Here is a 15,989-nt window from a genome sequence, read left to right as displayed (position 1 = left end):
CATTTCATTGCAAAGAAACAAATTGTGCCCATATAAGTAAATGAAATTATATGCAGAATAATGTCCTGGCACAAGTCTGATATTTTGCGTGGGGTACAGTAGAAGGGTAGGGAAGAGTGTGTGACAAGGACACAGGAGGTTTGAGACTGACCTAGATATCAGAGGAGTTAGCTCCCTTTTTCATGTAGCATTTTACTGTTAATAATAATAATTTAAAAACACTGAAAGACTTACAAATGATTATTAATACCTTTCTGATTTCCTAGATCTCAGTATTTTCATATGTTCTCTATGTTGTATCAGGAATAAATAACAACTAATTCTGTTTAGCACCTAATAGTTTTAGCACCTAATTTAGTACCCAATAGCCTGTTATGATATATAGGTGTGAATATTTATATTTGCTAAAACTAGTAGGTCTTTGAGCTGTAGTAGTAATGATAAAAGATATTCTTTTGAAAATGATATTTGCCAACATTAATTTCAATATGGCAGGCTGAGTCACAAATCAAATTCTGGGTGTTTCAGGACACCTTTTAGTGTTGCACTACTCAATAAAAATCCATCAACTCCTTTGAAATTTATTGCCATATATGAAATGCCCCATGACTGAGTTGAAACTATGACTTTACTTGCTCTATTTAATTAACTATGTGACAAGAGAAGTCTGACTCAACTGAATTATCTTTGTAAGTGAAAAGAGAAATGGTGGATGGCTCTCTGGGGTGAGTAGTCCATCAGAAATATTGTACAACTTCTGTATCTGTTCTCTTTAGAACTTGTATTTGAACTTTATCTCAGCAAGGACACAGACAGAGTGCTAGGTACTGATGTATTTGCAGGAATAGAATTGATCTAGTCTGCTTTTGTTTGATTTCTTCCCCTTCCTCACATTTTCCCCAGGTTGTTATGATACTGTGAAGCTAATTCTACCTTTTTTTTTCCATCGTTGCCTCCCCAGGCAAATGTGAATGTGGCCAGTGTACCTGCTACCCTCCAGGAGATAGCAGAGTTTATGGCAAGACCTGTGAATGTGATGATCGGAAGTGTGAAGACTTGGATGGGACAGTCTGTGGAGGTGTGTATTATCCATCCCCAAAAGGGAAATGGTTATTTTGCCTTATGTGTAACTTGTATTACTTGGAACAGCTAGTCAATACAGTGGATAGAGCATCAGACCTGGAGTCAAATTTGAGTTCAATTCCATTATTAGACACTTACCAGCTATATGACCCTGGACAAGTCACTTGACCATTTTTTGCCTTAGTTTCTTCACTTGTAAAATGCAGATAATAATTGCACCTACTTGTCAGGGATGTTATGAAGATCAAATGAGATAATAGTTGTAAAGTGCTTAGTACAGTGCCGGCACAGAGTAAGCTCTATGTAAATGTTAGCTAATATTATTACTTGGTTAGCTGGCATTATCATAATCTCATAGCTTTGTCCTGTAGCTAGTGTTATGAAAGCTAATTTATATCTTCATTTGAACTGGAAGACATTATATACAAAATGTAGAACTCTAAACCCAACAGACAATAATATATTTTTTAAAGGATGTTATTTCTAAGTGTTCCTATTCCAAGAAAAACCTTTTGTCACTTGAAATAGAAGCAACTATAGGTGCAATAGAGAGCTGAATGTGGAGTCAGGAATATCTGAGTTCAAATATGATACTAGGTGTCTGACTCTGAGGAAATCACTTAACTTTTATCTGTCTCACTTCCCTCATCTCTGAAATGGATTTAATAACAATTTCCTTCCCAAGGTTTTTTCAAGGATATTTGAGATAATATTTGTAAAGCACTTTGCAAACCTAAGTGCATTATGTAAGTATTGGTATTAGTATTTCTTGGCCTTTTGTTGTAATATTACTCATTAACCCAGATGAATACTACAATACTTCACCCCTCCATCTCCCTGTGAGCATCTACTATTTCTGTCACACTCCAAATAAGCCCATAAAGTTTCGGTGATAAAAGCAGTTAGAGATCATTGAATACCTCTTAATCAGAATTTTAGAGATATCATTGGACAATTTATTCTAAAGCCCAGAGGACAAGTAAATAGGAGAGTATGAATTTAAACTATCTATGCAGAGAATCTATCAAATCACAAATGCCCAGATTTCCAGTTTTGGAAGTAATCTTAGAGGTTAGCTCTTCCAATCCATATTTCAACCAGATGGTCTCAAAGACAATCTCTAGTGCTAGGGACCCATTTTGGACAGGTAGGATGTTTTCTCTTATAGCAATACAGAGATCTGCCTCATTGGAGATTTCACCTATTACTCTTAGTCTTGTCCTTCAGAGCCAAAAATAATGTTTAATGCCTTTTGCACATGACTGCACTTCACTTAGTTAAAACAATACCATTGACCTTTCTGACAAATTCCCTTTTTCCAGGCTAAGCATCTCTACTTCTTTGACTAATTCTCATCTCTTGTTTCCTCACAGTCCTGGTCACTCTCTAGCTGACGTGCTCCAGTTTATCAATATTCTTACTAAAAATATGGTGTAAAAAGAGTAAAGAGGAGTGAAAAAAGAACTATTTTCAAGCATTTTGGACACTGGAAATCTATTGACATACCCTGCAACCATGTTAGCTTCTGCTGTAGCCTATTGTTGACTCATATTGGGTTTGCAGTCCAGTAAAATCCCTAGATGATTATCTCATGGAACATAATCTAGTTATGCCTCCTTTCTCCTAAACTTATGTCTGATTATTTGAATCTCAGTGCAGGACTCTCCCTGCCTCCCATTTCCTTTTCAATTTTATTTTATTCGCCAATGATTCCATAGGTATATCTTAGGTTATCAAGGTATTCTCTTCATAATGATGATTGAATAAACATGAAAGTAGGGACTAGCCATTGGTTATGTAACATTAGCGCATGGAGTAAGAAAGCTCAATTTTTGGTGGAATAGTCATTGAGCTGGTATAGAGAATAATTATAAGAATGAGAAGGGAAAAAAAAAAGAAGAGAGTGACTGATTCAGTGAGGCCTGAGTGAAGGAACTGAAAAGACTGGAGTCTCAGAGATTACATAAGGGAATGAATCAGCAAGTTTGTGCCCAGGAGATTAGAAGCCCCAGAAGTGTGTGCATGAGTATAGAGGAGGAAAAAGAACATTCATTTTGATAGAGCATTGAGAGAAAGTGTGATAGGCTCTGTGTGAAGGTGGGTCTGAATGTCCTCTCATTCGGTGGTGCAAGTGTGAGAGCAATCATGAGAGAGCTCAGTGAGAGCTTGTATATCTGATTGGCCCACTTCTGAGCCCTTCTAGTCTCTGTACAAGCAAATTCAAATGAAATCAGTAGCAAGAGTGTGGCTTCCAGTGAATAGCAAAAAAGGCCCCAACAGCAATTAATCTAGGTATGTACTGTCTACGGCTTTTATATTGTGGTTAAATGCCTTGCTCAAAGTCACACAACTAGTAAGGGCATGAAGCAGCCTTCAAACCCAGATTTTCCTACTATGTCCAGCATTACACTGCCTCTATGTAATATGGCTATCATTCTACAGTGTTCTCTCTAATGCCCTTAGGATTACCCTTAATGTTGATGCTTTGGGATTGTGGTGTTTCATGACTCACAATCGTGTGAAAAAAATGGGATTTTATAACAGGGTTTCTTCACCATAACTTTATTAATATTCTGGCACTGATGAAACCTGGCTTCCTCTGGAAGAAACTGTATTCTTGTCTCTCCTCTCTAGCATTGGGTGTTTATTCTGGACCAAGAGAGGGAGTAGACATATTCTTCCGTACTATCGTATAGCAGTATCTCCTCACCTGAGCTTCACTCCATTCACCTAAGTTACCTAGTCTAGGTTCGTGGTGAAAACATGTACTAACTGCTAGGTCTTTCTCAAGTCAATCAATCAAAAAGCATTTGCTTGTTTGCTATTTGTCATATGCTATGCTGGGAATACAAATGCAAAAATGAAATAATTCTTTCCCTCAAGAAGGCTGAGAGGGAAGTATAATATACTTATAGATAAGCAAATACAGAATTAATACAAAATAAATACAGAGTAATTAGTATTTAAGTAATACTAATATTAACCATTATTGGCAGAGTAATTAGTAATTAACAACTGGAGAATCAGAAAAGGCCTTTTGAAGGAGGTGGCACGTGATCTGAGCAATGAAAGAAACTAGATGTTTCCAAAGAGTGAAACAAGAGGGTGTTCCAGGAATGGGAGGCAGAGGAAAAGCTATGTAAAGGGTTGGAGGTAGAGATGCAAGGTAGTGTAGATTAGTCTGTCCCTACTCAGAGTTATTGGGCTGGAAAGAGAGGTTAGAGTCAGACTTTGATCTCCCCAAAAGTAAATCAGTGTATTTGGAAGGGGTGGGGCAAGCATTAACAATTGGGCAAATGGGACAATGAAACAAAATGACAGAGTAGGCAATTTGGAGGATGGCATGGAATAGCTGATATAGCCTTAGCAAGTCCCTGGGTAAATAGCAAATGGATTGTGACTCCTTAAGTCTCTCAGTAGGAAGAATGAGAGAGGTGGTAAAAGAGAGAGAATGAAGCTATGTTCATGAAAGGAGAGGAACACAAAGCAGTCCTAATGAAGAGCACTACCATGTGGGAAGAGATGTATACTGGTAATGAGAGATGAAGAAGATGCTGACGAATGGGTTTCATTTCGGGGAAATTGGTGTATTGAGAAACTACTTTCTTTGAAAGAATATTTTGGACAATATCCTGGCTCAGGAGAAGGGACAGATGAACTACTTGGAAGAGCAAAGACCATGGGACAGTGGGTCTATTAATTTGTTTTTCTTTTTTTAAGTAAATTTGTGTTGATATTTTTCATTTTACATTTCCTACCTTTCCAAATGTATTCCTCCCCTTCCAGAAAGGTATTCTTTTTTTTTTTAATAAGGAAGAAAGAGGGAGGAAAAAAGGTTCAGCAAAATTAGACAACACAAAAAGGTATGACATTATCTGAGTGTTCCCTACTACCCATTATCCCCATCTCTGCAAAGAAAGCTTAGGGGAATTGCTTCCACATATTTCTTCTTTGGGACCAAGCTTGGTTGCTGTGATTTCACAGCATTCAGTTGTAGTCATTCTGTTGTTGTTTTTATGTTGTAGTCATTATGAATATGGTATTTCTGCTTTTCCTTACTTCACTTGGCATCATTTCATGGAAGTCTTCTCATGCTTCTCTGCAATCATTATATTCATCATTTCTCACTGCACAAATAATATTCCATACATTCATATACTATAACTTGTTTACAAAATCCCCAACCTGTAGGCATCAGCTTTTTTCCTAGTTTTTCACACTATAAAAAAGCTTTCTTTGGGAGTATATTAAACAGGGCTAACTCTGTTCTCATAATTTCAAGTTGTTTTCCAGAGTAGTTGGGCCAGTTTATATCTCTGCCAATAATGCTTTAATGTGCTCATCTTCCCACAAGCCTTCTATAATTTGTCATTCTCAATTTTTGTGAATTTTATCAATTTGGGAGTTAGAACCTCTGAATTCTTTTGATGTGCATTTTCTTATTAGTGGTGATTTGGTGCACTTTTTCATATTGTTAATAGTTCTCAATTCTTTTGAGAACTTGTCATATCCTTTGATCGGGTATCTATTGGAGAATGGCTTTTGGCCTTATATACCTTTTATCTAAAGGCTGCTTTAATGCATGGCATTATATAAACCTAGACTATTATCAGAAGAAATCTTGGATTTCCTTTATGTCTAAACTGTTCCCTGTAACAGAGAGTTCCCTGTAAAAGAGAGTAGAAGAGATGAGCACATTCACTAAAATAAACATTTGAATTATTTTCCCCAAAGGATGAGAGGGAGAGAATTAAGATACCTGACAAGGCAAGACAATTGTAAAGATGAATCGAAGTCCCCAGACCTATTTTTTTTTCCCTTTCTTATTATAATGGACAACTTCAGAATTGTTGTTCTGTCCTAGAAAATGTAAGATTTTCTATTATAGATCAGTGTGAATATTATGGGATATAGCACAGCTGCATCTGTACCTTCCTATAAATTCCTTTATAATTATAGTCCCCTTCTTTAGCACTTTGAATGGCTGGTCTCTCATCTAAGAGGGGGAAATTATTTTGTTCTGCAAAAGATAATATCTTTTCTATCTCTTACTCCTCTTTAACACTCTCTTTATCCTTGAACCAAAATTCTCAAATCCATCTTTCAGAATTATTTTTAACAGAGATTCTACAACCATGTTCCTTTCTTGGATAATCTTCCTATAGGACAGCCCAATCTTCTTATGATGCATATTATATTGAAGGCAAATTGGGTCAGACCACTTGAATTTTTTCATATCACAGTATGATTAAAGTCTTTAATTGTTTAAAATATATTTCAAATGTCCGTGACCACCTAAAACCCCACCTTTTTCAAAGATTATCTCTGCATACCTTTTTCCTACAGAATTTCTTGGGAATTTTCATAATCATTTTGTATGTATTTGTACTTATGTTTTAGGTGTTGGTTCTTTGATAGAATTTAAGCTTCTTAAGGGGCAGGGACAATTTCAGTCAATAAATGCAGATTTGTTAAGCACCTACTATGCACCAGGTACTATTCTAAGCACTGGAGATACAAAAAGGAACAAAAGACAATCCTTGTCCTGCAAAGAGCTCACAGTCTATTGAGAGAGGCCAACAAGCAGGAAAAAAAATTACAAACAAACTATATAAAGGATGAATAGGAAATAGTCAACAAAGGTGAGGTGCTAGAATTAAGAAGGCTTGACAAAGGCTTCCTCAAGAAGAGGGTATTTTACTTGTGACTTAAAGGAATTCAGGGGACTCAGTAGGTAGAGATGAGTAGAGAGAGAGAGAATTCCAGGCATGAGAGATAGTCAGAGAAAATGCCCAGAGTCAAGAGACGAGTGTCTTGTTCAAGGAATAGCAAGGAAGCTAATGTCACAGTATCAAAGAGTACATAGCAGGGAATAAAATATAAGTAGACTGGAAAGGGCTGGTGTTAGGAAGATTAGGAAGTGATTAGGTTAGTAAGAGCTTTGAAGGGCAAACAAAGGATTTTGCATTTGATCCTGGAGGCAATAGAGAGCTATGAAATTTACTGAATAGTGGAGTGACATATTAGGACCTGTGCTTTAGGAAATTACTTTGACAGCTCAATGGTGGTTGAATAAGAGTAGGGAGAGACTTGTGGCAGGCCAATACACCAGTAGCATCTTGCAGTAGTCCAAGGGTGGTAGCAGTATCAGAAGAGAGAAAGGATCATATTCCAGGAATGTTGCAAAGGTGAAATTGACAGGCCTTGGTAACAAATTGTATATGGGAGAATGAGAGATGGTGAGGAATCCAGGATGACTCCTAGGTTGTGAGCCTGGGGAACTAGGGTGATAGTGTTGCCCTCCATAGCAATAGGGAATTTAGGAGGGGGGAAGAATTTAAAGGAAAAGATAATGAGTTCAGTTTTAGACCTGTTGATTTTAAGATGTCTGTTGGATATCTTAGAGGCAGTTGGGAATGTTAGATTGGAGGTCAGCAGACAGGTTGGTGGAGGCAAGTTAAATTTGCAAATCATCAGCATAGAGAAGGTAATTAAATCTATTGATGATGATGAGATCATCTAGTGAAATAGTATGGAGGGAGAAGTAAAGAGGGCATGACCTGGATGTAGATCCAGCTAAGAGACCTGCAGTCAGATGAGTAGGAGGAGAGTCAAGAGAGAGTGGTTTTACTTTTGTCTTTGTGTTTACAATGCCCAGCTCAGTGCTTAGCACGGAGTAAGCATATAAATGTTTATTAATTGATAGATGATAGAATTTAGGGGCTGTAATATCTATAAATTAACACTAAATTTTCCTCTTCTGGGCTCTTCAATTGTCCCTATCTCCTTAGTTATTTTAAAAAGCTCTTGGTAGAACTTATTGTTAATTCTAAATTTATGGATCTCTTTTGTTCTGCTGATATTTCTACTGAGCATGCCAAAGTGTCCGATGTACTATTTATATACCTCAATCGAAGTTTGATTTCTCAAGTCACTTTGCTTTTGGAAAGTGAACAATCCATGACCTGCTCAGTCTGTTAACAGTGTTTCTCTGTATCTTTGCATCAAAAGTAGATTAAAAAAAATAAGGGATAAAAAGTGGGTTTGGGACTGCCTGAGGGGGATCATCTTTCTAATTTAAAACAAAGTATAACATTTGGTTCAATTATGTAGATTATTATTATTCTAATTACCTGAAGTAATTGCATAATTGGTTCCATTTTCAATTTTATTTGCTGGGGAGACACAATTTGAGTTTCACACCATCACTTTCTTTTCAATAAAATTTCGGTTCAAGTGAAAATATGCATTTTGACTTAGTAGATTTTTAAGTAGAGAAAGAAACATAGAGAACAACAAATTAGTTATCCTTATAAATACACTGTGATCTTTAGTGAAAGGGAAGGATGGTTTGTTTAACTTTTTTTCATTTAATTTGTTTGAATAGTCTCCCTTAAAATTCCAAATTAATGGAAAAGAGAGGAAAAATAAGATCCTTTTCTGAGTTACTTAGGCAACTAGCTCCTTATATTTCAAGGGATTCATCAGTTCATAGCTGCAGTCTGGGAGAGATTGGAATGTGTAGTTTGGGCAAAGCCTTTAAAAGAGAAAAGCAGATTTAGCAAGTGAATATCTGGTTAAGAAGTTGGTGCCAGAGACTAATATTGGGGATTCTGGAATCTGGACCTTAAAATTCAGTAATTTCAGGATCCTGGTCAGGATAGGACTGTACCTAATAAGACCTGTTTTTAAAAAAAAAATTGCCTGAATTCTTGCAAATCTAATTTTTTTTAAAAAAAAAACTTTAAACTAAAAATGAAGGGGGAAGAAAAAATACATATATGTATATTAACCAGGATAGAAACCTTAAAGAGTAGCTAAAATTTAGCAAGCATTTTCAGAGAGAAACACAGAAATTCACCGAAAACAAAATAAAAGGGGAAAAAAAGACCAAAATAAAATCCATGGTGTTAGATATCTACACACAAGTACACGAAGGATGGGTCATTTGAACTAGTGATTCCAGCAGAACAAGACAAATTTGTCACTAAATCTTGATGACATGAGACATGGGCCTGGGATCTCATTCTGGAAGATTATACATTATTCAAAAGAAACACCTGGTACAAACAGGTGGGTAGCAGGGAAAGTAGCATTGTATATTTATGAGATATGTTCGTGTGAGGAAATCCAAGAATTTGGAGTGGATGGAAATGGGGATCCCTCATCCATTGAAGAATTAGCAAATATTGATTAAATGCCTGTGACATGACAGGCATTGTACTAGGCACTGAGCATACAGTGAATAAAACTATATTTATAAGATCATTCTAATGGACAACAAAGACACATATAGGAATATGCAAAATAAATCTAAAGATAATAAGTATGAATAAATGTAATGTAGGTATTTAAAAAGGTAGGGTAGGAAGAAATTAACAGTTGAGGGGATCAAGAAAGGCTTTGTAGAGAGGGTAGTGCTTCAGATACGTTATGAAGAAAGAAAGGGATTTTCTTGAGGCAGAGGTGAGGCTGCAGTGTATTCCAGGCATGGTGGACAGCCAGAGCAAAAGTACTGAGATGGGAGTTAATGCATGTACAAGGAACAGAATCAAAGCCAGTTTGGCTTGATCACAGGGAGAGAAGAGTAATAATGGCCAGTGAGGCTGGAAAGATAGTTTGGGATGAAGTTGTCAAAGATTTTAAAAACTAAACAGAGGAATTTTTATTAAATTGATTCAAAAGGCAATAGGAAATGGTTGAATGTGCCTCCCAACCCCTAACTGAATCCTCCAATATAAAAAAAAGAAAAGAAAAAAATACTTCAGCAAAAGAAATTTACTCAGCCATTGTACTTAACAATAAGTATAATATTCTGCTCCCAGAGTCTCTCACCTCACTACCAAAAAGACAGAGGGGTTTCAATGGTTTTCCTCCCTCTGGGATTATCTGGGATTAGTATTGGTCATTGCAATTAATAAGAATTCATCTTCTTTTTATTGTTATTTCATTTACATTATTATGGTCAATGTACATATAACAATACCTTGGTTCCACTTTCCTCTGCATCAGTTTGTGTATCTTGAAACACTTTGTATTTCTCATTTCTTAGAGCTCAATAATATTCCATTACTTTTCTATGGTATTCTGTTTAGTCAATTCCTAGTGGATTCTTTTCCAAGTTTGTTTTTTTCTTTTCAAACACTACCACAAAAAGGCTGTTATGAGACTTTTGATATGTGCTAAGTCTTTTTCTCTCTTTGATATTCTTTGTAAATATACACAATAGTGGATTTGCTGGGAATGGGTAATTTAGTGAATTCTCTATAACTAAATACTAAACATTTTTTCCAAGAATGGTGGCACTAATTCACAATCTCACCAGTTGATTTTGTGTGTCAATCTTCCCACTGTCCCTCCAAAGATGAGCTGGTTTCATCTTTTATCATTTTTGTCAATGTGGTAGAATATAGTGACACCTCAGAATTTAAAATTAGCATTTTTCTTGTGATTAATTGGAGCAGTTTTTCATATAAACTTTATTATTCTGAACTTCTTTTGAAAACTTTTCTTTTGCTTATACATTGGGGAATGACAGTCTTAGGAACCACATACATGTATCTTGGATATGACTTTTTATGAAAAATGTATTGTGAAGTTTTTCCCCACTTGATTTTTTTTCTCTTCTTGTTTCAGCTGCATTATCTTTTTTCTGCAAAAGGTTTTTACTCATATGTTCTTGAAATTGTCTATTGTTTGTTTTATAAAGAATAACCCCTCTTTTTTTTTTGTAGGCAATGGGGTTAAGTGACTTGCACTGGGTCACACAGCTAGTGAGTGGCAAGTATCTGAGGCCAGATTTGAACTCAGGTAGTCCTGACTCCAGGGCTGGTGCTCTATTCACTGTGGCACCTAGCTGTCACTCCCCCCTTCCCCTTTTCATAGTTGTAACAGATACCTTCTTGCATTCTTTTTTTTTTCTGAAACCCTTTCTAGCTAGCCACTTTTAGTTTAATGTGCTATATTGTACATGAGGCTGGCCTAAATTAAGTATGTATCAAATTTCTTTCCAATTTTCCCAGTAATTCTTAAAAAATAGAGAGACTTTCTTCAAGTAGTTCCTTATTCTCAGAGTTATCCAAAATTGGAATGCTGTTCAATTGCCTCTAGTCATGCTTGTCTCCTCTATTCCACTGATGTACATTTCTTGTTTTTTCTAACTAGTACTGCTCTAAATAGTTTTGAATTTATAGTAAGTTCATAATATAATTTAAGATTTGCAAATGCTATTCCTCCTTTATGCCTGCTTTTTTCCCCATCATTTCATTTGAGATTCTACATTTTTTAAAAATTTCTGTAAACTATATTTGCTGTTATTTTGCTGGTTTTATAAAATAGCTCCTTGGTAGTTTGATTTGTATGTGAATAAATAAATGAATGGACTTTGACAGTTATTTTCATTGGCATAAGCTAACTTTAAAAATAAATACCTCTCAAATGTTTATATCTTCCTTAATTTATGTAAAGAGTATTCTTGTATTGTGTTTATATAATTCTTGAGAGTGCTTCATTAAATTTATTAAATATTCTACATATAATTAACCTCATTGTTATTTTAATTAGGATTTCTCTTCCTATCTTTTCTTACTGCATTGTGCTATAAAAATGCTGGATTTTTGCATTTATTTTGCATTATAATATTTTGTTGAAGTTGTTAACTATGTGGATTAGTTTTTTCATTGAATATTTTCTATAGTATAGGTATTAATTGTTTTTTAAACATTTATTAGAATTATTTTGTAGTAAGAGTTTTTTTTTTACTTTTGGTATTCTATTTGTGGTTTTTAAATTTTTTTTCTTATGGAAATTGAGTTGTTTTTAAAAAAATCTTTATTTCTTCTTGAATTATTAATCTTAGTGAATATAAATTTAAAGTCAATCATCAATTTCCAATTTTGTAAGAATTTTAATTTTTATAGCAAGTTTTGGTTATTTTACCTATTTCCTATGTTTTAATTATGGATTCAGATTGTTTTTAAAATTTTGATGATTAGATTATTTTCTTTCTTTTCATCAGATTAACAGAGGATTTATTGCTTTTATTAGTCTTTTAAATTTATAGTGGCATCATTTCATTTCATCTTCATGTCCCATTTTATTTTGCCCCACTCTTTCACCGAGAAAACTATCCTTTCTAACAAAGTATCCAAAAGAAAAAGAAAAAAAAAGTAGTTTAGTAAAATTAACTTATATATCAATCAAGTCCAACAGTATATGCAATATTCTACATCCACAGTCCCCCACCTCTTCAATGAAGAACATGGGTGGGAGAGGAATTCTCATAACTCTTCTTTAAGGCCAAGCTTGGTCATTATATTTTCTATCATTTTACTTCAATTATTTAATTAACGGTGTCTTTCTGTTTACATTGTTGTCGTTATCATGCGTATAGGGGTTCCAGAGGACTTGCACCTCTGCTGTGAGGGCTTGCTAAGTCCTTTTCAGGGCTTCTCATTTACCTTTGGTGTCCTTCTAATCACCCAACTCTCACTTGTGACTCTAAGAGGCTGTAGCAGTACAGTGGTTACATTCCAGTAACTCAGCAGACAGACTAAACCAGGTTGAGGGTGATCACCAGACTTCCAACCTGTTAGTGAGTTTGGGGAATGTCTATGCCAAACATGTGAAGACTCCTCAAGAGAATGAGAACAATTTGTTCCAATGATCAGAAGGTGACTGAAGCAGGCACTGTGGGGCACTTAGGCATTGAGGATGCCAAGGTCATCCACTGCATCCCAGGCCATCACCAGTCATCTTGACTTTTTGTCCTGACAATGGACTTTGATGCTTAAGAAGAGAGAGTGAGACTGATGATTTTGTGCAACTCTATGTGATCTCTCCCCCAATGACTTTTTTTTCCTACCTCAAGACAAGATGAAGAATTAAAAACTTAATATCCATATATCCTAATAATTTTTTTCTTCCTGTCAGAGACTCTTTTCATTACTACATCCCTCCCATATTGATTTATTAATGAAGAAACATTTTCTTTCTCCTTTAAATAATAATTCATCTTTGTTTCCTTTCTTCCTCCTGATTTTTAAACTGCTCTTTGTTTTTTTTTTGCTCCTTCGATTCTTTTAACTATATATGGTCTCTTTTTCTTTGTTCTTTTAATGTTCCTAAGATAATGGGAGATTTTTATTTTTTAAGAGAAAAACAACTCCACACCCCCCAAAACCCAGTCATAACCATACATATGATAGATGAATGGAATCATGGATTTCATTAGTCTTTTCTTGCTATGTCAACCTATTTTCATTTCTTTTGTTGTGTAAGTGTTCAATTAGATTGACTAGTTCACTTCTTTTTTTTTTAAAGGAATGACTCAAAAAAAATAAAAAAAATAAAGGAATGACTCAAATTCCTTTTTCTGAAAGTACAAATTCTCATTGATTATTAAACTATCCTTTCCAGAATATATTTAGAGACACAATCTGACAGTTCCTACTTTTTGGATTATCCTTTTCCAATCCCTCAAGCTTGATTTCTTGTAAAGAAGAAATAGTCTGGCATGATTGTGATTTCTTTCTTTTGACATAAGTCAGGTTTTCTATGAGGTGCCTATAATATTTCTTGTTTGACATTACCCTTCTGAAGTTTGGCCAGGATATATCTTAGTGTTTTGGACTTGGGGTGACTCTCTCTTGGTGTTCTGGTATTTCTCTTAATCTGAATTTGTCTTTTGTTTCCAACATTTCTGGAAACTTTTCATGTATGATGTTTGAATATTGGAAGTATGATATTTGAGTTTTTATTTCTGAACCAAGTTTCACTGGAAGTCTGCTCATATAATAATTGATCATCCTATATTCAAATTCAATATTTGTTTTATAAAACTCTCAGGCATTCAGATCATTTGGTCTTTTGATTTTGTTCAATTTTCTTTCTGTTTTTGTTGTTTTGTGTTCCAATTCTGTTGTCTTTTTTGCAGAAAATGCATTATCTTAAAGAATTTCTCATTCATGAGTAAATTTCCTACTCTCCTGTTTATCTTTAGGATTTCTTCCTTGAGAGCTCCAATTCCTACCCTTCATTATTATTATTATTTACATTTTTCAGTTTCATTTTTATTTATAATACTCTCATTAAAAAAGTGCTTATTCATTGTATTAGATCATTTTCTAGACTGAATATATTTTTTCCTTTGTCCATCTTTCATCCATTTTACTTATTTTTCTGTGGAATTTTCTATTGGATTTCTTGCCAGCAATCATTTCCCTTCTATACCAGGGAACATTAAAACAGACTTGGTACTGTATATGCACTGATCGCTGTTCTTTCCAAATTACTAGGTTTGGAGAGCTCTGTGACTGTAAGCATAATTGACTAAGTTTTTGTCAAAGGGCTATTCCAACATATTCCTTTCATTAAGCTTCCCTGCAGGAAGCCTAATCTATAGTCTACTATGCTAGTAACATTCCAACCATCTCCACAACCCTGGGCACTTTCCTCCTCCATACTTGTCAACCTTTTTCATTCCCAATCCCCTGATTCATGTGTCTCAACACCTTCAGTGTCAGGGACACTTTTGAAAGCAGAACCCAATGAGAGGACTTTTTATCAAGCATGTGTTCTAATGTTCACTTAATGTTCTGTTGGAATCCCCCTTTGCTAGTGTAGATGATGCAGGAATGATAAGACCCCAGAGTATTAAATTTATCTTGGAGTTTATTGAGTAAAGGAGCCCCTCTTGCATGGGCAGAGATTCCCCAAAGTGAGTTTACATGGGGCTTATATATGCTTAAAACATAAAGGAGGGGGAAGGCTTCAAGCCAAGTGAAATTGGGAGGGATGTTTCCAGGGCTGGCTGATTAGATAAAATATCTTGACCTGAATGACCAAGCTAATTCCTAAAATTGGGGAACCTTTGAAGCCTCCTTGAACAAATGTTATCACACAGAATGTTCTTGAGGAGGGATTGTTGGGGAGCATGACAAGGAGGTCTTTTAATTAGTGAGCTAATTTTTAACACAAGATGGAGGGAGTTGTGCTCAGCTCACAAAGATGGAAGAAATTGAGCTCTGTTTGTAATCCATGGTTAGTGTCCTAATAAGTGTGACAGTTCTGGGTCCCTGCCTACTAAGCTATCACCACTTTTCTTCCAACACAATCCCAGGGCTACATCAACTAAGGGGTGAAGTTGCAGTTTCCAGCTCTGACATTGCCATGTGGGCAATCTTAAATTTGATTTGTAATGCTGTAGCATCCACAAAGAGTTCAAGACATGAACCTGTAAAAGAATAGCACTAGAAGTGACTAGCTTGCAAAATGACCTTCCATTATTCATTCATTCTCTCTCTCTCTCTCTCTCTGTCTCTCTGTCTCTCTCTCTGTCTCTCTCTCTCTCTCTCTCCTGTCTGTCTGTTTCTCTCTACCAATATATCTGTCAATTATATGATGGGCAAAATAATTCTTTATTTCTTTTCTTTTTGTTTTTTTTATGTTATTATATACCTTTTTTGTTGATTGTGAGGTTATAAAAAGGGACCCAAGCCTACTTTCCATATCTAACTTCCTGTAAACTAGTCTCAGTCTTTTAAAGGGAGATATATGAGTGGAAAGCCAAATAATTTGAATATAAAATTTTCCTCCCTTAGTCTTTTCTGACCTGCAATGAATTATTAATAGTATTCCTTCCAGACCAGATGCCTATGGAGCTACTGGGAAAGGATGTAATAAATGAAATAGTAAGTGATAAAGAACCCTTATTGCTTTGCATCTGAATGTTTATAATGAGTCACTTGCTACTGAGGAGACAGCTGTTCACTGGGATACTATTAGCCAGAAAAAAAAGGATGCTTTCCTGGAGAAGCCTCCTGTTTTAAGAACTAACATGTAATCCACAGTAATTTTCTTGATCTGATTTATGTTAGACTGTTTTAATAATGCTACCTGACCTATTC

At 35.3% G+C, this 15,989-nt stretch overlaps 1 protein-coding gene across 1 annotated transcript in view; it reads left to right on the top strand.

Annotated features, from left to right (window-relative positions):
- Nucleotides 1–15,989, top strand: part of ITGBL1 (integrin subunit beta like 1) — a 365,992-nt gene that overhangs the window by 328,300 nt on the left and 21,703 nt on the right. Inside the window, exon 8 of the mRNA XM_027854089.1 lies at nt 962–1,078. Within this exon, the coding sequence (XP_027709890.1) occupies nt 962–1,078 (117 nt within the window). The remainder of the gene's footprint in view (nt 1–961; nt 1,079–15,989) is intronic.

Source organism: Vombatus ursinus, unplaced genomic scaffold, assembly GCF_900497805.2.
Source record: "Vombatus ursinus unplaced genomic scaffold, bare-nosed wombat genome assembly UNPS02010304.1, whole genome shotgun sequence".
Taxonomy (NCBI): domain Eukaryota; kingdom Metazoa; phylum Chordata; class Mammalia; order Diprotodontia; family Vombatidae; genus Vombatus; species Vombatus ursinus.
Note: the sequence above shows the minus strand (reverse complement) of the source record. Positions and strands in the feature narration are given on the sequence as shown.